The sequence below is a fragment of the Elephantulus edwardii genome, unplaced genomic scaffold (assembly GCF_000299155.1).
Source record: "Elephantulus edwardii isolate Elephantulus edwardi_28Jun2011 unplaced genomic scaffold, EleEdw1.0 scaffold00049, whole genome shotgun sequence".
NCBI lineage: Eukaryota > Metazoa > Chordata > Mammalia > Macroscelidea > Macroscelididae > Elephantulus > Elephantulus edwardii.
This window is the reverse complement of record NW_006399799.1, coordinates 4,090,145-4,111,900: the sequence shown is the minus strand read 5'-3', so window position 1 is coordinate 4,111,900 and position 21,756 is coordinate 4,090,145. Positions and strand designations below refer to the sequence as shown.

At 43.9% G+C, this 21,756-nt stretch overlaps 1 protein-coding gene across 1 annotated transcript in view; it reads left to right on the top strand.

Annotated features, from left to right (window-relative positions):
* Window positions 1-6,074: 6,074 nt before the first annotated feature.
* The window catches only part of DLGAP3 (discs, large (Drosophila) homolog-associated protein 3), a 48,211-nt gene continuing 32,529 nt past the window's right edge, over window positions 6,075-21,756 (top strand). The window contains exons 1-3 of the mRNA XM_006886428.1: window positions 6,075-7,181; window positions 12,144-12,349; window positions 12,673-12,745. Of these exons, the coding sequence (XP_006886490.1) occupies window positions 6,075-7,181; window positions 12,144-12,349; window positions 12,673-12,745 (1,386 nt within the window). The remainder of the gene's footprint in view (window positions 7,182-12,143; window positions 12,350-12,672; window positions 12,746-21,756) is intronic.

Genomic DNA, 21,756 nt, shown 5'->3' with positions numbered 1-21,756 from the left:
GACGATAGTATTCAAAATATCAAACCAGATTGTTTTTGTTGTTGATTGCCTTCCAGTAGACACAACTCATAGCAACCCTATGAATAAAAGGCCTGAAGCCCCTCTACAACTATCAATCTTTATCAAAGTTCATAGAGCTTCCAGAGGCATATTATTTAGGAAGTGGATGCCACTCCTGCTTCCAAACCTGTCATAGAATGTTATTGGTTGAGTCGCCTGTGATGCATAGTGATCCTATGTGCAGCAGCTCTGAACTCTTCCCTGTCCTGAGCCAATCTCACTAGTTTTGTCACACCAACCCCCATTGCCCCAGTCACTATATCAATCCATGTCACCCGGGGTCTTCCTCTCCTGTGCTATCAATCCACCCTTCTGAGCATGATGTCCTTCTCCAAGAACCAGTCTTTCCTAACCACGTGCCCAAAGTAAGCGAGGCTGAGCTTCAAAATCCTAGCCTCCAAGGAGAGACTTGGTTTCACCCTTTCCAAAACAGACCTATTTATTTTCTTGGCCTTCCGTATGATCTCTAAACTTAGATGTTAAGTTACTCAAGATTTTATTTTGCCTTTTGTGAACTTGTTTTCTTCATATTCAATTTGAACTTGCATATGAGCAGTTCATGGTCTGTTCCACATTTAGCCCCTGGCCTTGTTTTGACTGATAAGCTTCTCCATTCCTCTTTGTACGGATGTAATTGATAGTTGTTTTTATTTGCAGCTGAGTTGAAACTGACTCATAGCTAATCTTCTAATGAGTTTTCAGAAGCTGTAAATCACACAGGAGGAGATTGCCCATTTTTCTCTTTTGGAGCAGCTGATTCAATTCCTGCATATTACATGTGATGGGATCTGCATCTGCAGTCAGCATTTATGTTTTTCTAAAAAGGATATTTGCATATTTGCAATGTCATTGACCTTACAGATTTCTAGCATGCAATTTCTGGTCTTGTTTCTATCACACACGCCATATTTTCCAACTACTAATTCCTCTTTTTGAAATAATGTTTACATTGCAATCACTAGTTCTTATCTATGCATGTTTGATCAAATTCACACTGCAGAAGTTGGTAGAAGTCCTCAGTATCTTCGTCTTTGACTTTAGTGGTTGGTGCATAATTGAATAATGGTCGTATTAACAAATCTTCCTTGTATGGTGATTATCATATCACAGACAACCTTATACTTCATGATAGATCTTGAAATGTTATTTTTTACAATGAAGGTACTGCCATTCCTCTTGATTTGTCATTCCCAGGATGGTAGACTGAGAATATATAGAATATAACTCTTAGACTCAAATTTGCCTAGCCAGTCCATTTGAAGACACTAATGCTGGATATCTATTTTTATGCATTCTGTGTCATTTTTGACAACTTTAAATTTTCCTAGATTCATACTTCATACGTTCTGTGTTCTAATTATTAATGGATGTCTCCTTAATTTCAAGTTATGCCATATCATTTAATAGATGCCTTTTATTAGCTGACATCTTTATCTGTATTATTAAGGTTGGGTTTTTATAGAGGAGGGAACTCTGTGACCTAATGGGTAAGGAGTTGTGCCACCAACGCAAAGGCATTGCAGTTAAAATATACCACAAAAAGGATGGGCAGTTTTCTCCTGTGTGATTTACTACCCTGAAAACTCGCTAGTGGATCAGTTAGGTGTTGACACACAAAAACAACTATGTTGAGGAGGCAGCTCTTCCAGAGTCATACTTTAAGTGCTTTCCAACTTTCAGGACTCATCTGTTGACTGTTTATTTGATAATGTTATGTGAATTTTCATAACAGTTTCACTGGTCAGTTATTTCAGAAGTTGAGTAGCCCGTCTTGCTTCCTAGTCTGTCTTAGTCTGGAGACTTTGCTGAACTTACTTATGGGTGACTATAAAATATTGATGGCATAGCTTCCAGCCTCACAGCCTCGTTCCAGCCACCACAGTGTGACAACCTGGCAGATGAATGCTGGATATAGATAGATTTCAAGGAAATGACTCATGATGTTATGGTAGTCGGTAAGTCCCAAATCCATTGGGTGTCAGGTTGGAAGCTTCTCTTGACTTACTTGGTTTCAGGGACTGAGGACCCCAAAATTGTTACATCATATGACCCACTACTCTTCCTATAAACTGTGGAAGCTCTCAGGATCTGCATGTCAGATATGGTAGGTTGCTCGCTCAAGTCCAAAAAACAAGAGGTCAGAGAAACAATAAGTCAAATTCAAGAGAGAGAAAAATAGCAAGTGAGAAAAAGATGGTGAGATGATTTTGCTAAAACATCCATGCACATTAAATGTGGGCCAGATCCCAAGGGAAACCCCCTTTACATTAGATCACAAAATGGAAGATAATTTCATAATACTGAGAAAAATGGCCTAGCTAAGTTGACATATAACATTAACTACCGCACCTGCAAAGCTCGCTCTTCTTCCTGACATCCCAGTGTCTAATAATGGTATCATTAGTCTTCCAGTCACGGCTGCTGCAAATTTCAGAGTCATCTTCCTTTCCAACTGCTTTACACCACACCCCTTTCAGTATTTGCCAGACCCTGTGTCTTCAGGAGGACCTGAAGCGCTTGCTGCAGAGGGTCAAGGACTGCAGCCTCCATTATGGATTGAGGTTCAATGTCAAGAAGACAAAGATTCTCACCACTGGTCCAATTGGTAGCATAAGGATGGATGGTGAAGAGATTGAGATTGTTCACAGCTTTAGTTTGCTTGGCTCTACAGTCAATACTCTTGGCACCAGCAGCCAGGAAATTAGAAGATGTATTGGCATGGAAAAGTCTGCTGTTAGGGACCTCTCCAAAGTACTGAAGAGCAGTGGTGTCTCTTTGGAGACTAAGGTGCGTCTGATACAGGCCATGGTCTTTGCGATCACTTGTTATGCATCAGAGAGTTGGACAATGACTAGGGAGGATAGAAGGAGAATTGATGCCTTTGAGCTGTGGTGCTGGAGAAGAGTATTGAGGGTACCATGAACTGCTAGGAAAACAAACAGGTTCATCCTGGAAAGGGTCAAACCAGGAAGCTCCTTGGAAGCAAGGATTCTGAGGCTCCGTCTAACATATTTTGGACATGTTGTAAGGAGGGAGAGGTCTTTGGAGAGGGACATCATGCTTGGTAGGGTGGAGGGACAGCGCAGGAGGGGAAGGCCCTCTATGAGGTGGATTGATTCAGTGAATGGGGTAATTGGGTGTATCGGAGATGGTGCAATTGGCACAGGACAGAACAGAGTTTAGGGCTGTTGTACATAGGGTCGCTATGAGTCGCAAGTGACTCGTCGGCACATAACAACAACAACTATGTCTTCTGGAACTCTCTCAGCCCATCCCACAGAATTTCTTATTTGCCTATCCTTTCTACCTGCTCTTTTCTTCACTGGAAATTATCTCCCCTCTACCTTGTATCATCTTGTATTCTTTCTCAAACACTATTTACACTGGGAAGTCTTCCTCAGTTACCCTCCATTGAATGTAGTTTTCCCCTCATCTGAACCATCCTAATACTTTGGCATCATCAAATATTCATCTACTTCTCAGCTCATTGCCATCGAGTTGGGCCTGACACATACTTGATTCTCCAGTGAGTTTTCCAAGGCTATAAATCACAAGAGGAGATTGGCTATTTTTTTTCTCAGAGCAGCTGGTAGGTTTGAACAACTGGCCTTTGCGTTGGCAGCGCAGAAAGGATTTGGAAGTAGGGTAAAGTGAGATTCATCTACTTAAAAGGCCTGAGTTAGGTGCTGGAGATCTAGAGGTGGTTGGATATTAGTTCTTTCCTCATAGAAAACCACATTCTAATTGAGGATACAGAAACAGAACCAGGTAATTCCAATACATTGTAATAGCTACTTTTATGGAGGGAATATATAGTGTTATGGAAGCCCAAAAGAGAGGTGTACCCCAGAATGAGAGTCTAGGAAGTTTTGAAGGAAGATGAAGCTTAATATGAGTGTTAGTCAGGGAAAGATTTTGGGAGTGGAATGAAGGGAGATTCTAGGAGGGGAACAGATTGAGCAAATATAAGGACCTAAAACAGCCATCATGTGAGAGATGGTGCCCTATTAGCCCTGAAGGATGTGGAGCAGGACCAGATTAAATCACTGTACACTTCTTACTCTGAGTCTCACTTATGGTAACTGTTCAACAAATGTTTGTGGAATGTGTAAGGGCAATGAAATTGTAATGGCTCAGCACCGTGAACAGATCTCAGACACCTGCAGTTGGAGGTAGTCCAACCTGTAATCTCATTTGCATGTTATTTGCATAATGAAGCCAACCTCATTTCCCTGGGGGTCCAAAGGCGCTGCATTATGGGGGATCCAATCAGTCCAGATTCGAGAAGAGTGTCAGGGCCAGAGACTGGTTCTCTGAGGGCTCTGAGAGAAGCTTGTTCTCTATTTATTAACCTTTCCTTTTTCATCAGGAGCCAGTGGTCCTGAGCCTTCTGAAGTTTTGCCTGGTGGTGGAGACCCTGACACTAAGGATGGGATACCCCGGATGGTGAGTGAGTTGGTAGTAGTATGAAAGATGAGCATTAGATCCAGGTTCTCAAGTCAGAACAACTTGGTTTGAATCTTAATTCAAAGTGACTCACCCACTTACTGGCTTTGTGACTTCATCATTTTGAGCCTCAATTTCTCCATGGGCAAAGGTGGATAATAACTCCACCACAGGAATTAGGGAATATTAGGTATGTACAGTACCTGGCACATAGCAAATGCTTTAGAAATGATAATAGGAGGTGGGCCAGAAGGATCTGAAAGAAGCTTAAAACAGTGGATGTGGGAAAGCAGCGGGGTTGGGGGAGGCATGGAAGTAGAAGGGAGGATGGGAGCATGAGTCTCTGAGGCTGCATGAGTCCGGGGACTTTGAGGCTGTCATTCCCTTCTTGTCAGCAGATGGCCCAGGAGCTTGGTCTGGGATGAGGGAGGGAGCCGTCTGCCAGCTCCTCAGTCCCTGTCCCTCCTGCTGATACCCCCGCCTGCCGTAGCTCCTGTCCTGGCAGCTCCTGGAGTTCTGATTGGAGGCAGATCTTGCTGAGAACTGACCTCTCTGTCCTGTAGCCTTGGCAAGATTGGGATAGCAGCCAAGGGCATTGGTTCCAAAGCTTTTTCTCCATCACCTCTCTGAGTTGCCTCCTCACTGTTCATAAGAGGCAGGAACTCCTGGATCCCAATCTCAGTTTAGGATTCAGATGCTGCCTTGTATAGCCAGCCTTCTCCTTCTTTATGGTTTTTCCTTTCTCCCTCTCCCCTCGTGATTCTCCTCCAATGGAAAGGATATCTTCCAAAGTAGTGTGGTGATAGTCAGGCAGGTGTGGGTAAAAGGCAAAAGGGAAAGATTCATTAGGGGAATGTCTGGAACATAAGGGAAAAAAGGAAGGGGAGTCATCTCAGGTTTTCTTTCCTATCTCAGTCCAGGAGGGAGGGCCTGTGAGCTTGCAGACAGATGGAGGGAACAGGGTGTGGAAGGAAGAGGAGAGATTTTCTTGCTGAATGATGCTTGGCATTGTGGATTTGGGTTCCGTGTTCTCTTTGGTCACTGCTGCTAGAAGCTATAACTCTGTGGCCTATCTCTTTGCAGCAGAGGGGATCTGGGGTAAGGATAGGTTAAAGGAATAACTGTGGATTGATTTGCCTAAAACAAGCTTATTACAAGCTAGTTAACCTAATAGCTAGCTTTTTTTGGATATTTTTCTGTCTCTTTAGGTGTCCTTCATTTTGGGTAATCCAAGGATTTTAAAAGACATGTTTAGCTCAGGATATTTCTTCTTGTGAATAAGTGTTTATCAGATTTGCAGCGTTTGATGAATGACGGGATTATTTTGTAGTCTTGCGAGTGTCTTTTTCTAGTGTGACTATTTTAAGGACTTTTAAGCCCATTTTGGGAAAGGCAGTATAATTAATTATAATAATGGCATGCATGACCTAAAGGAATACAGGGATAGCTAAGAAAAGATGATTTTACATGAAATGGTCTGTTGTTCAATCCAAATTCTTTTCTTCCTGTTTTCTTAGGAGGTTCCTGGGGCCTGGCCCCCAACACTATGAAGAGCCTTTGCTGAGGCCATGAGGGGTTACCATGGCGACCGAGGCAGCCATCCCCGCCCAGCCCGCTTTGCTGACCAGCAGCATATGGACGTGGGCCCAGCTGCCAGGGCCCCGTACCTGCTGGGCTCTGGGGAGGTCTTCTCCACCGAGCCCCGATTCTGTGCCCCGAGAGCTGGCCTGGGACACCTTTCTCCAGAAGGGCCCCTGAGCCTTAGTGAAGGGCCATCAGTAAGCCCTGAGGGAGGGCCAGGGGGGGCCGGGGTTGGGGGAGGTAGCAGCACCTTCCCCAGGATGTACCCAGGCCAGGGCCCCTTCGACACCTGTGAAGACTGCGTGGGCCACCCGCAGGGCAAAGGTGCCGCCCGCCTGCCTCCCACCCTCTTGGACCAGTTTGAAAAGCAGTTACCTGTTCAACAAGATGGCTTTCATACACTACCATACCAGCGAGGCCCAACAGGGGCTGGGCCTGGGCCAGGACCAGGGTCTGGCACTGCCCCAGAGGCCCGCAGTGAGAGCCCCAGTCGCATTCGGCACTTGGTTCACTCTGTGCAGAAGCTCTTTGCCAAGTCCCATTCTCTGGAGGCCCCAGGGAAGCGGGACTATAATGGGCCCAAGGCTGAGGGAAGAGGGAGCTCTGGGGGAGACAGCTACCCTGGCCCCGGCTCTGGAGGCCCCCACACCTCTCACCACCACCATCACCATCACCACCACCACCACCACCAGTCCCGACATGGCAAGAGGAGCAAGAGCAAGGACAGAAAGGGTGATGGGAGGCATCAGGCCAAGGCTGCAGGCTGGTGGAGCTCCGATGACAACTTGGACAGTGATAGCGGCTTCCTGGTGGGCGGGCAGCCCCCTGGGGAGCCTGGTGGCCCCTTCTGCTTGGAGGCTCCAGATGGATCCTACCGGGACTTGAGCTTCAAAGGACGTTCAGGCGGGTCAGAAGGCCGCTGTCTTGCCTGCACTGGCATGTCCATGTCACTGGATGGACAATCTGTTAAGCGAAGTGCCTGGCATACCATGATGGTGAGCCAGGGCCGGGATGGATACCCAGGGTCTGGGCCAGGCAAAGGCCTCCTGGGTCCAGAGACCAAGGCCAAAGCCAGGACTTATCACTATCTGCAGGTGAGGCTTTGGTTGAGGTTGGGGAACAAGCTCTTCAACCCTCACCAGTGTTTCACTCCGGGAACAGTGGGAAGGAATGGACTAGGGCCCAGATGTCCTAGCATGGAGGCAGAGAGGACTCTGTCCTACCTCAGCGTCACCCCAGAAATCTCTTTTTCTTTGAAGGCCTCCATCTTCCTGTTCATGCAATAAAGGGGCCCTTTTATTCTGATGTTGTGTGTCAGTACCAGGAAGACTTCCACTTGACAGGTTGTTTGAGTAATCAGCACTGCTGTGTCTCATGTGGAGGGAGGAGGAATGAGGTTGAGGTTGGCAGTGGGGTGCAACCTGGTTGTAGATATTGGAAGTCAGCCAGCCAGTAGAAAGTAGTACTCCTGCCCTGAGGCTTTCTCTGGACCTCTTTCTGTTCAAATTTGGGAGGTCCAGATTTTGTTTGAATGTGAAGGTCAAATTCACCTTCAAAGATGTCTCTTTTCAAAGGTTCCTCTCTTTTGCCCTGAGGTTCCTGTTGTGGGACAGCTCATGGGGTTATAGAGCATACTGAGGCCTTGTCTCATGGGTCTTCCCAGACTGAGGAACATTCTAAAGCCTGAGCCCCTTATCTAATGTCAGGACAGGGCCTCCTGGGATGAACAGTGCCTGTGAGAGCTTAAATGCAGTCCCACTGCCTCACCACCACTGTCATGAAGCTCGGAGTTCTGAAGCCTTGTTCTTATGAACCTTCATCCCAACCTCATCGATTCTATTCCATCACTGAGGATAGTGAGCAGAGGTCTTTCTTACCATTAACCTTCTTCCTTTCTTTTCTAGCCCTTCCCCACCCCCCCTGCCCTGTGCCTCTGGAATGCTTTCATGTGTCCTCTCATAGTTTTTGGACTAGAAGTCATTACTGATTTTGGAGGTCCAACAGAGTGAGGGTTACTACCGAAACCCACATTCTGCATTCTTAGCCCACATTCTTTCTTTCAATGAACATTTCCTAAGTGGTTTGATAAAAAAACGAAAATGCTGATTTCACTTGTGATGAGCTCTCAGTTTAGTGGAGGGAGATAGATTGGTAAGCAGAGTGCAGTGCAATGAGGCTGTAGGCAAGTTGGAAACACAAAGAAGGCCTCCCATCAGTCTGGAGAGGTGGTGGCTGGAAGTGTCTGGAAATGGCTTCTAGGAGGAGATAGAGTTAGCCAAATTGAGAGAGAAACTCAAGAGAGATGCTATAGGATATTCACATATATGGAAAGTCAAGACTACATGTTCCTGTTGCTGTCTTACTTAATGTGGTTATTACTGGTCTTACTCTTAAGTTGTTCTTGTGATAGGACTTTCAAGAAGAATTCAATCAAAGCCAGAGGAAACATACAGGATCTGGTGCGAGCAGAAAAGGGAATGAGAGTAGGGAGGCTGGAAACTTCTAGAATTTAGCATTTTAGGGTTCTTTTTTGTTGTTGTTGTTAGGTGTCAAAGAGTCAGGTATGACTCATAGAGACCCTGTGAACAAAAGATCTGAACCCTGTTCTATAACTGTACCCATCTTAAATAGAAATGAGAGCTAAGTTGGGACTTGAAGATTCTGGCAAAAGGTACCAGGGTAAGGAACAATTACTCATAACTAAGGCCTTGCCACCCATGGACTCAGTACTTCTCCACTGCTCTCTGCTGCTTCTCCAGGGCTGCCTTGATTTCTGGGGGCTTCCTTCTTCTGTTTTTTTTTTTTTAGATTTAAAAAAATTATTATTTTTTGGGTGTGTACCGTCAAATCAGATCTGACTGGTATAGGAGGAGATTGTCCCTCCTTCTCCAGCAGAGCATCTTGTGGATTTGAACCACGTGCCTCTGGGATTGCAGTGTAGCTTGAGGGCTTCCTTCTTAACATGCCCTCATAATGTTCTGCAGAGGAACAAAGAGCTCTTTCTGCAGTGGCTATGGCTTGAGAACCGTGCAGTGTGGCAGAGCACACCCTGGCTGTCTTATCAGGTTGGCTTGCTCTTTCTCTCTATTTGGTGGTAGTTCTCTTTCATGTATGGAGCAGAAGAAAGTTCCATTCAGTACCTGGGATTCCAAGTGTCTTTGGACTGAGATGTCTGAGTTTATATGGGAAAGAACTAAGGGACTACATGGATCTTCCAGACAGCCTTCTGCTTCCTTGGAAAAGGGAAGATGCAGGGAAGCGGTTACCATCAAGCTAGGTTTTGTTGTATGTTCAACCTCTTTGTTGAGACTTTCGTTCTCTTGCTGGATCCCATCCTTCTGTTATCCCATTTCCAGAACTCTCATTTCCACTCTGACTCTTTATTCTTTCATGGAGTTCTGTACACTTCCTATAGCCTTGTCTCCATTGTTATTCATTCCTGTCCTCAATGAAGGTTCTTTCATGGAGCCCCATCTCTTGGCTGAATTGCGTCGTAGACCCCACCCCATCCTTGATTCTGATTCTTGCTGTTTCCTCACATCAAACTCCTTGTCTTTAAGTTCATTCTGACTCCTAGTGACCCTCTACCAGGTTTTCGAGGCCGTGAGTCTTTGAGAGGAGACTGGTCATCTTTCTTCACTGGAGGAACTTTCTTCATTGGTGTATTCGGCTGCTGATATTTCAGTTAGCAGTGCTGCTCACAACACACTTTGCTTCCAGATCTTCTACATTTTCTCTGAACTCTTATGCTCTCCTTGAACTCTAATTCCTTCCAGACCCCTCATCTTCACCCCACTTTGTTCTTTACAACACCTTGGCACTTTCTCCAGGCCTTCACTTACACCTCTTTCTTTGCAGCAGCACCCAACTATCATGATCTGTCTTAATTTTCTGTCAGTGCACCTGTAGCCTGGACTAAATCCCAAACAATCATTACCCTTTTCCTTTCTGTCTCAAGAGAAATGCCAGACTGAATCCACCTCTAGGACCTTGTGATCATCTCTTATCTTCCCCCCCCCCTTGTTATGTACTGTCGAATCAGATCCGACAGGCACAGGAGGAGATTATCCCTCCTCCAGTGGAGCATCTGGTGGATTTGAACCACACGCCTTTGAGATTGCAGCACAGCTTCTTGCCACTAGGCAACCAGAGCTCCCTTGTGATCATCTCTTTAGAACTTCCTTTCTCCAGGATGTGTCCTTCACCACCTCTTCATCTAAAGATTATCTTTACTTCCAATTTCAATTATTTTGAAAACAGGCCTCAGTCATTTCCATTCAAAAGAATCCTTCCTCCACTCTATGTGCCTTTTTCTCTTCTATCTTCTCTTCATATCCAAGTTCTGCGAACGTAGATTCTACTTCTTCGCTTCCCTTCATTGTGATCTGACTCCCCCATCTCCTCTCCTATGGAATACACTGGCAGTGGGCATCCTTGGCCTCTTGAGAGCTAGCCTTTGGCCCTTAAAATACTCATAACCAAAACCCTCACCCACTGCTGTTGGGTATTTTCTGATTCATGGAAACATCTCATCAGATTTCTGAGGCTGTAATGTTTATAGAAGGAGACTGCCCATCTTTCTTGCATGGATTCACTGGTGGGTTCACACCTCCAGCCCTTTGATTAGAGGCCTAACACAGAACACAACACACTATATAACTAGGGCTTCTTTGTCATCCCAACAGTTAGCATTTAGCTAACATTTACTAAGGACCTGTTACATGCTGGGTATTCTGCATCAACTCACTTATCCCTCCCATCAACACTGTGATATAGGCATATTCTCGCTGTTTTCAGATGAGGAAACTGAGGTTTGCAGATTTTGCTCCAATTCACCTTGCTAGTAAGTGATGGGGCCAGAATTTAAATAGGAATTTGTCAAACTCCAGATCCCAAGTCACTAACCTCTAAATGCACTGTCGGATTTGACATTATTGACTCCTTTAATCTTTAAATGTCTCCTGTTTCTATGACATGACATTCACCTGACTTTCCTCCTACCCTTCTGCCCACTCCTTCTCAGGTGACTTCATAGGCTCCCCTTTCTTTCTTACCAGTCCCTTGTTAAATGTCAGTGGATCATTCTCTGGCTCTCATTTCTTTTTCCCCTTGGGCTGTCTCATTCACTCCTATGGATTCAGCTGCCACCCATGACTCCCACATATCTGCCTCCAGTCCAGATCTTCACACTGAGCTCTAAAACCAGATATCCAACCACCTGCTTGATAGTTCTGTGCCAAAATCAAGACATTCAACCCTAACCCACCACCTTTTCCCCAAGATTGTTTCTCTGGGATTCTGTGGCTCAGTGAGCGACAGCACCATCCTCCAGGTCTTCAGCCAGAAACCTACCAGTCATCCTCGACTCCTCCCCACCCCCTCACCCCCCACGTCTAATCAAGCTCACTGAAGCTTCTTAACATCTCTCATTTCCATCTCCTCCTCATCCCCCTCATTGTCATCGTCTTAATTTAGGCCTCATCATCTCTTGCCTGGATAACAGCAGCCACCTCCTAATTGGTCTCCCTGCCACCACTTGAGCTCTGCCCTGCTTCTGGCCCTCTGCAATCCATCCTCTGCTTGGACTGTTGGAGGGCTCTTTCTGAAACACAAGTCTGATGTCATATCCCTACTTAGAATCCTCTGTGGCTCCTCACAAGAAGGGAGGGGACAGTTGGAGAATTTGGAATGTAAGCAACTTCTGAGGATGAAGGAGGGGAAGGGTGACTGTGGTCAGGTGATGCTTCATTGCTGGGGATGAGATCGCACTAGGTCACTTTGACCTCTGATCTTCAACTTTCTTGGCACTTTAGTGTATTCTTTTGGGAGCCTTCAACTCTTTAAGTGGCCTTCAAATAGTGCCAAAAGGTCTAGAGGATGATGAGGCATCTCCTGGTGTGGAGGGTAAGGCCCTAGACCTCACCTTTGACTCTGCCTCTGCATGCTCTTGGGAGTGGCCCGAGCAGAGCAGCCTCTGCTGCCACTGGGAAAGAAGAGTCCTGGCCTCTAGATTTAGGATGAACAGGTCTGAGAGACAGAAGCCTCTGTCTCCACAGGTGCCACAGGATGACTGGGGGGGTTACCCGACTGGTGGCAAGGACGGGGAGATCCCCTGCCGTAGGATGCGGAGTGGCAGCTACATCAAAGCCATGGGGGATGAAGAGAGTGGAGACTCAGATGGCAGCCCCAAGACATCTCCCAAAGCAGTGGCCCGGCGCTTTACCACCCGCCGCTCCTCCAGCGTGGACCAGGCCCGGATCAAGTAAGAACAGCGTGGCATGTGGGGCAGTGAGGGTGGATGTAGGAAGCTGATGATGAGTCTTTGCAGTGTGTGCAAATTGGGTACCAAGTAGGTAGCCCTTAGCGGGGTTGGGGGGTCGGAATGGATTGTCTCGCTCTGTCCCATGTAAGAGGGCTTCAATAACGGCCTCTTTGTAAATGTCACTTTACCTAAGGGTTTTGAGAGAAATCTCTGCATGAAAGGCCATGGTAGACAGAACCTGCTTAGGGTCCTAGTGCTGCCATCCCCCTCGCATACCTCCTAGCTGAGCCTTGTTCTGACTCTGGAATCTCAACCTTTCCCAGCTGCTGTGTCCCACCCCGGATCCATCCCCGGAGCTCCATCCCTGGCTACACCCGTTCCCTCACCACTGGACAGGTAGGGAGAGGCCCAGGATATCTGAAGAAATGGTGGGAACATCTTAAGGATTAGACCTTAAGAATCAGAGGGTTTTACTTGTGGAGAGAGTTCAAGCCCAGTTCCACGGAAGCTGGGAAGGTTGCCCTGGGACTTGTGGAGCAGACTCTGAGGTTGGAGTCACAGAAAATGACATCCTTAAAATCTGCCAAGTGTCCTAAAAAATGAGTGGCACAGTCCCCTGACTTCTCCATCCTTGTCCTGGCCTAATTTATGCTCTCAGCCAACCCCCATGCAATAGGTGAGGTTGATTTACACGAATCCTTGGAAGGGAGAGTGATTGTGTTGGGTGCCATTGCATCAACTCTGAGTTATAAGGACCGTTTGATTAACAGATGGAAACCTTGTCCTATGCAGTCCCATCCTCACAGTCCTTTTTTAGCAGAACCAAATCTCAGTATTTATTTGAACTGGAATTCTTTCTCTTAGCACCCTCACCTTGCATGATTGCTACCAAGACATCTTCTCTTATCACTGCCACTTCTCATCTGTGAAATGACAGTAGTAGCGATGTTTATCTCACAGGTGTTTTTTGACAGTTGGGGAGGAAATGTTTGAAAATGCAAGGTGATGGTGGTTGTTAGTTACTATTAAGTTGGTTCTGCTAGTGGTAACTTTATGTGTATCTGAATGAAATGCTTCCTGTTCCTGTGCCATCTTCACAAAGTGCCTGACCCCAGAATGGTATTTTAGAAATTTGAGTTCCATACTGAAATACAGGTAGTAAACCCTTTCTTCCTGGGTAAGTAGAGGTAGTACAGTTTAGTAATTAATCTATGAGATAGGTTTGAATTCTAGCTCAACTACTTACCAGCTGAGTGACCTGGGGACATGTTACTTGACTTTTGGAGCCCCACTTTCCCTGCTTAAAAATAAGCATCATAGTGTTCTTGGCACATAGCCAGCACACAATAAAGGTTAGATATTTTTACTGTTTGCTGGAAAAAAAGAAAAGCAATGCAAAATATGGTCCATATTAGCTTGTATTTTTTTACTGCTCCTAATCTCTCAATATTCCTCTCTTACAATTCCTTAATCAGGGAATGTGTGGCCTTGCTGTCTTTTCACATCAACAAGTCTACAGAGGGGCATTAGTGGTTCTGTAGTTGGACCTCCTTGTAAGAGACTTGGATTAGAATCTCAGCCAGTGCATCTCATGCGCAGCCACTACCCATCTCTCAGTGGAGACTTGGCGTGTTGCTGTGATGCAAAACATGTTTAAGTGGAGCTTCCAGACAAAGATGGACTAGGAAGAAAGGCCTGGTGATCTACTCCTAGAAAAAGCAAAAGAAGATTCTTTGGAATGTGGCAGTCTGACCTGAAACAGTCGCAGGGATGGTGCATTGTTTGGTTCTGTTGTGTATGGGATTGCCATGATTCAGGGGCTGACTTGTCAGCAGCTAATCACAATGATTGCTAAGCCTACTAGTTAATGCTGTCCTCATTTTACTTGACCTGTCAGAAACGTAGTTTATGTCTCTTTCCTTCGCAAGACACATGACTCAGTTGACTTCTGGAATACTGTACTTTAGATACTCCTTGGGTATTTCTATCACTTGGTAGAGATTCATTGTTTAGATTCTTGGTAGTATAAACAGTGAAGTTGGTTGAATCTGTCAACAAGTGAAGTTGAGAAGTCTCTAGACTTCTCTCTACACTCTCTCCTTGGGTGGTCTCACTTAGGGCTTTAATCTCTCTAGAACTTGATGACTCCTAAATGTGTATCTCCAGCCCAGACTCTCCCCTAAATACCATACATTGTATTGTAGATAATTTCTCTTCATGAGAGATATCCCTATTATTTTCCTTATTTCAAATACAGGCAGTTACTGACATTCAACTCAATCCCTCACACACAATTCCTCCTTGCCCTTTCATGTTATGTGAATTCACCCTCTCTTTGAAATGATTTAACCAATCCCTACTTGCAGCATATTCTTCATCACAATCATCATCATCACTTGCTGCTTGTATAGATTTGAAATAATTAGAAAGCGAAATAAGAATCATATGCACCTGTACTGATTCACCTACAAATTCCACTTAAATACTTAGAGATACAGTCAGGAATGGATCTCCTTTGTAGCCCAAGGACTGCCTGTAATGCTAATTTCATCCTTGCAGGAGCTCAGGTCAAAAAGCTTGAAGTCAGCCTTGACTTCTTCTTCCCTCTCTCATCCCACGTCTAATCCCTCAGCAAATCGTATTGGTTCCACTTTCAAAATATATCCAGAGAATCCAACCAGTCTAACTTCTGCTGAAATCAGCCTGGACCAAGTCACCATTACCCTGACCTCCCTTTTTTTGAAGTACCTAAAAAGTTCATGTCTTTATTGCTGTCAGATTTATTTAGGTTAAATATATCTATAACCCCTCAAATCCTTTTCTGTTACTTTGCACCTCTTTCAGGCTCTCCTATTTTTCTTTCTGCCCCCTCTCCTTAGCATTTTCTTTTATCTGAACTATTGTTCCACCTTACAGTTGGTCTTCCTGCCTTTGCCCTTGTCCCACTTCATTCTCTTTCAGCATGGCCAGAGTGATAATTTAAAAATATAATCGCCTTCCCCTCGTTCTTCTGTTCAAATTCTTTACCTAATTCCGAGGAAAAGTCAAGGACTTCACTATGACTTACAAGGCCCTGAATGATCTGATCCCTGCTATCTCTCTGAATCCCTCTCCTACTAGTTTTCCTCCCTCACCCACTCCAGCCACGTTGACCTACTTGCTGGTCCTCAAAACACAGCAGAACCTTTGTGTTCACTTTACTTGTCCCTAAGTGCTACCTCTTCCTTATTGCTTCTGAGGGCCACTTCCTCACATTTTTCAGATCTTTTTTTCTCAAATATTCTAAAATTTTAATCCCCTACTTCAGTGCTTCCTCTTCCTCTTTTCTCTCTCTCTCTGTGTGTGTGTGTGTCTTTTTAGTACTTAACATACTAGCATCATGTGTATCTTATATATTATTCCCGCTGACAAGTATGGCTCCTCCTTGCTTTGCAAAAGAAGAGAAACAGATTTAATACATAGAGGAAGCATCCTCTTATCTCTAATACTGCTTTTTTGGCCCACAATCTACTTTTCTGTTTAATAGTTTGTGTTTAGTAAAGAACATCCTTCCCATCTTCTAAAGCTTTTTGTATCTTTGTGTTTCAGGTATGTCTTTTGTAAATAGTATATAGATAAGATTTTGTTTTATATTCTATTTGACAATGGCTCCAGAGTTTAGTACATTTATATTTATTGTGGTTACTGATATGCTTAGATGTATTTCTATCATCTTATTGCACCTTCTGTGTACTCTGTCTTTTTAAATCATGCATTTCTATTTCCTAGTTGTATTTTGGCAGTTGATAGAAGTTTCTTTATTCTTCTCCTCACCAAATCTTGTTCTTCTCTGGCAGTTCTGAATTTTATTTTCATTCTTTGTGCCATTGTGATACTTTTGTCACAGTATTTATATCATAAAACAAACAATGTTGTTGTTGTTAGGTGCCGTCAAGGTTGAGTATGACCCATAGTGACCCTGGTGATCCGAATCCTGTCCTATCTTGTGCCATCCTCACACTTCCTGACATACTAGAGCCCCTTGCGGCAATCATTGTGTCAGTCCACTTTGTTGAGGGTCTTCGTCTCCTTTGCCATCCCTCTGCCTTTCTGAACATCATGTCCCTCTCCAAGGAATAGCCCCTCCTAATCGCATGACTGAAGTATGTGAGGCGAAGCTTTATCATCTTTGCCTCCAAGTAGCACTCTGTACTTTGTCCAAACACAACAGTTTGGTATTATAATTGTTGTTTTGTGCAATTTTATGTCTTTTAAGGAATTTGAGGAAAAGAAAGAAAATAAACCTGCAGAGTTTATATTTTATGACATTGATTACAATCCCATAGTGTTCTTATTTCCACTCATGCTGCTGTCCTATTCCTTCCTGCCTTCTGAGATTTATCACTGGACATATGTTGCCCTTTTGATCCCGTATGGTTGGTTGCTCTAATAACTGAGTACCTCCCTAGTGTTATTGTTCATTGTATGGGTCTGTCTCTTGTTTGGCTAAAAATTGTACCACAAGGGTGGTTTTTATTTCAGGCTCAAAGGGCGACGAGAGGCCATAGTTTCAGGAGTTCCACCAATCTCTGTTAGACCAGTGAGTCTGGCCATTATATTTTAGTTCCATATTTTCCTCCCACTCTGTCCTGGACTATCTCTGGTGATCATTTTTAGAGTACTCAGTGGTAGTCACCAGGCACCATCTAGTTCTTGTGGTTTCAGGGTCCTGGAGGTTGAGGTTTGCATAGGCCTTCATTGTTTTTGACATGTTGTTGTTGTTATATGCCATTGAGTTGCCTGCGACTCATAAGAAAATAAACAAGTATGTATTGGAGAGGGTGTAGCCAGAGTGCTCTTTAGAGTAAAGAATGGTGAAACCATCTCACATACTTTGGGCATGTTATTGTTGTTGTTGTTAAGTGCTGTCAAGTTGCAGGCGACTCATAGCGACCCTATAAAGGAGAGTCCTCGATGCTTGGGTGTCTTTCATCCTCTCTCCAGGTTCATAGGGTTTCCGGAGGCAAGCTATTATGGAAGTGGATGCTGCTCCTCCTTCCAAGCTTGTTTTAATTGGGGAGCTCCACCCCACTCTCTGTCCTCATTGGGTAGCCAACCACAAACACATTTGACACATCAGTGTCACAGTGTTCAGCCTCACAGCAACCAAAAATGACTGCTGTACGGCAACTTGTACACCAGGGCTATACGACCTAGAGGAATGTCTGAACAAAACCAATGAAAGACAGGCCTTCGGGGCGCGGATTAAAAGTCACCCACCTTTGGCTTGGTAGCATTGCTTTCTGTCCACTGGGCCAGCTGATCTCTCTCTATGGGCATGTTATTAGGAAGGACCAATTCTTGGAAAAGGGTATCGTGCTTGGAAAAGTCAGAGGTCAGTAAAGACAAAGCAAGACAGACTTCAACAAGATGGATTGACACATGTAAGAGTAGGCTAAATGATGAGGGTGGCACTGAGTAAGGCAGGGTTAAGATCACAGGATCACTATGAGTCATTATCGACTCAACGGCACTTAACAATAATAACACACTTTGAGTTATTGAGCTTCTTTGCTCTGCTGTTGTTTAATACCACAGAGTTAAAGCTGACTCATTGCTGACCCTTCAGCAGGTTTTCAAAGGCATTTATAAAATTGTTAGAAATGATTATTTCAAATTATTTTTCTGCCACTTTTTTCTCTCCATTTTCTGGAACTTTCATTACATGTATATTGCTTATTATACTTAATGTCCCACGGGTCTCTGAAACCCTGGTATGTTTTTATCAGTCCTTTTCCTCCTCATTCTTTAGATTGGATTGCTTTTACTAATAATGTCTTTGAGTTTTCTTTTCCTCTGCCGAATTTCTGTAGTGGTAAAATTTTCAATTCATTTATGCCTATGTACCCCAGAAATTCCATTTGGTTAATTTTTAAGAAATAATTCTTTTTTTGGGGGGTGTTTAGATTTTCTATTTATAAAGTCATTGCTGCCATGCTTCACTTTAAATCTTTAAACGTGGTTTCTTAGTTCTTTGAACTTGTTTACAATAACTTTTTGTTAGTCTGATAAATCCAACATTTGAAGATAGTCGTACTTAACTGTTTATTTGTACATTTAATAAATTTTTTTTGTTGGGTACTGAAACGTCTTAAGATAACATACAGAAGCAACTCCAGATTTGACTCTTTCTCCCAAAAACTGTTGTTCATTTGCGTGCCTGGACTGCATCTGTGAAGCCTGATTCTTTTTCAGTGTGTGACTTCTGATGTCTCCACTTAGTAATTTTTCCTATTGTTTTTATTTTTAAAACCAGCTTGAGGATTGTCTCTGCAGAGTTTAATAGTCAGCCAGAGGTTTATCAGAGGTTGTGCTTAAAAACATTAAGCTAGTTGTTGTTGCTGTTAGGTTTTGTCAAGTCAAGTACGACTCATAGCGACCTTATGAACAAAAGATCTGAACCCTATTCTATCCTGCACCATCCTCACACTTCCTGATATACAAGAGCCTGTTCATTGCAGCAGTCACCATGTCAATCTACCTAGGTGAGGGTCTTCTTCTCCTTCGCCAATCCTCTACCCTTTCCAGCATCCTGTTCTCCAAGAAGTAGCCCCTCCTAGCATGCCCAAAGTATGTGAGGTGAAATCTCATCGTTCTTGCCTCCAAAGAGCACTCCAGCTGTACCCTCACCAAGACATTATCTGTTTGTTCTCTTGGCCGTCCGTAGGATGTTCAGTGCTCATCTACATTGCCACAGCTCAAAGGCATCAATTCTTGTTCTGTCATCCTTATTCATTGTCTAGCTCTCAGATGCATAGCAAGTGATTGGAAAGACTATGGTCTGAATCAGATGCACCTTAGTCCTCAAACTGACATTAATTACTCCCCAATAATTTGGCTAGGTTCTTAACAGCTGATTTTCCCAGTGCAGTACCTCTCCTTATTTCCTGACTGCTGGTACTAAGGTTCCAAGCAAGATGAAGTTGTTGACAGTTTCAATCTCCTCTCCATCCATCATGACACAGCCTGTTGGTCAAATGGTAAGAATCTTTGTTTTCTTGACATTGAGGTACAGTCCATATTGAAAGCTGCATTCCTTGATCTTCTACAAATGCTTCAAGTCCACCTGACTTACAGCAAGCATGGTTGAGTCATCTGCATAATGCAGGTTATTGATGAGTCTTTTTTCAATCCTGATGCCACACTCATCTTCACTGAGTCCATCTACTCAGATAATTTGCTCAGCATACAGATTGAAGAGGTATGGAAAGAGAGGCTTCTTTTCTCCATTTGTAATTCTTTGTGTGGGCTGGGTAGTGCAAACTTTGGTCTGTTTTCAAGTTTGTAGAGGCTTTCTTGTATGTCTGCTACGTGTGTACGTAGGCTTCATTGGCCAGCTGTGTGCAGGTGTTACAGTTTCTTTTGGGTCTTTGCTGTCAAGCAAGTGCACAGCTTCTGGTCCACTTGGAGTATGCAGAGTGCTGATCAAATCCCTTACAGTGGTCTCATCTCCTGGAACTCTCCATTAAACTCCCAGCTAGTGCATCTGTCCATTGCTTGAGTCAAACAATCTTGTATCTTCCTGAGGTTAGTAGAGCTACTGACCCTCCTTGTTAATTCTGTAACTCACATTATTCCAAATCAAGTGAACCCTCTGGCATTGACATTGAAACAGTTGGTTTTCATGCCTACCTTACCTTGGCTAAACTATTGTAATACAACAATTTAGGGCTTGAGGAATGGAAACAGCCTTAAGCAAGCAAACCACAAACTCATACTATTCTAACCTGTAATTGAGTAGTTTTAATGACTAAATACTTCTTTGTTGTATGTCCTTGGTCACTTATCAAAGTGATAAAATGATTGTTTTTAACAGTTTTGTCCAGTTTTGTAGTTGACTTGGGTATAGGGTTTGGTGGACATCATGCTTGGAAAGGTAGAGGGACAGTGCAGGAGAGGAAGACCCTGGATGAGATGGATTGACTCAGTGACTGGGATAAAGGGGGTAGGTGTGTCCGAGAGAGTAAAATTGGCTCAAGATAGAGCAGGGTTCAGAGCTGTTGTACATAGGGTCACTATGAGTCACAGGCAACTCGATGACACATAACAATAATGCCTAAAAAATCCTCGACCGCTATCATTGTCTTTCAAATATTTGCCATACCACATTCTTTTTATACTCTTCTAGAACTTCTATTAGTCATAGATGAGATCTTCTCATCCTTTCCTTCATGTGTCTTTTAGATAATTTTCCTACATATATTTCTTAAAAACTTCTTTGATTTTCTATGGTGCCTTCTGGGTAATTTCCAGATCCATCTTCAAATTCACTAATTCTCTCTTCAACTCTGTCTTAATAGTTGTTTAACTCATTAAATATACTTTTAATTTCCTTTTTTCCTATATCTAAAAATCTAATTTAATTATTTTTTATGTTTTTCTAGTTTGTTCCCAAAGTATTTTATTTTCTCTTTATGTTTTTAGCTTTATCTTTTTTTTTTTAGAACATAATTCACTTTATTTGTTATAGAAAATCCACTATGTGGTGGCCACAGCTGGAGCCTGAGTCCTCTGCACGGAGACTCTGGTGTGAGTCTTTACAAGATGATCTGTGAATTCCTGGTAGGGAGACTTTGTGAACACCGTCTCTTTCCAGAGATCTGGGGTCAGATAGCTGTAGGTCTTTGAGATGACATCAAAGATGGCCTTAGCAAAGTTGCCCAGGGTAGCTGTGCAGCCCCTGGCTGAGGTGTAACAGTCATCAATTCCAGCAATCATCAACAGCTTCTTAGGCACAGGGGCCGAGAAGATTCCAGTGCCTCGGGATGCAGGGATCAGACACACCATAGCTATATCTTTTAAATCTTGTTGTTGTTGATTGCCTTTGAGTCAACCATGACTCATACCAACCTTATGAACAAAAGGCCTGAAGCCTCTCTACAACTATCAACATTTAGCAAAGTTCGTAAAGTTTCCAGTTGTTGTTGTTATGTGCCATCGAGTCACCTGCAACTCATAGCAACCCTATATACAACAGCCCTAAACCCTGCTCTATTCTGTGCCAACCTCACCATCTCCAACACACCCACACCGATTACCCCAGTCACTGAATAAGTCCACCTCATAGAGGCTCTTCCTCTCCTGTGCTTTCCCTCCACCCTTCCAAGCATGACATCCTTCTCCAAGCACTGGTCTTTCCTTGCAACATGTTCAAAGTATGTCAGACGAAGCTTCAGAATCCTTGCCTCCAAGGAGCAGCCTGGTATAACCCTCTCTAGGACAAATCTGTTCCTTTTCTTAGCAGTCCATGGTATATTCAATACCCTTCTCCAACACCACAGCTCAAAGGCATCAATTCTCCTTCTGTCCTATCTAGTCATTCATTGTCCAGCTCCTTGACACATAGCAAGTGATTGCAAAGACAATGG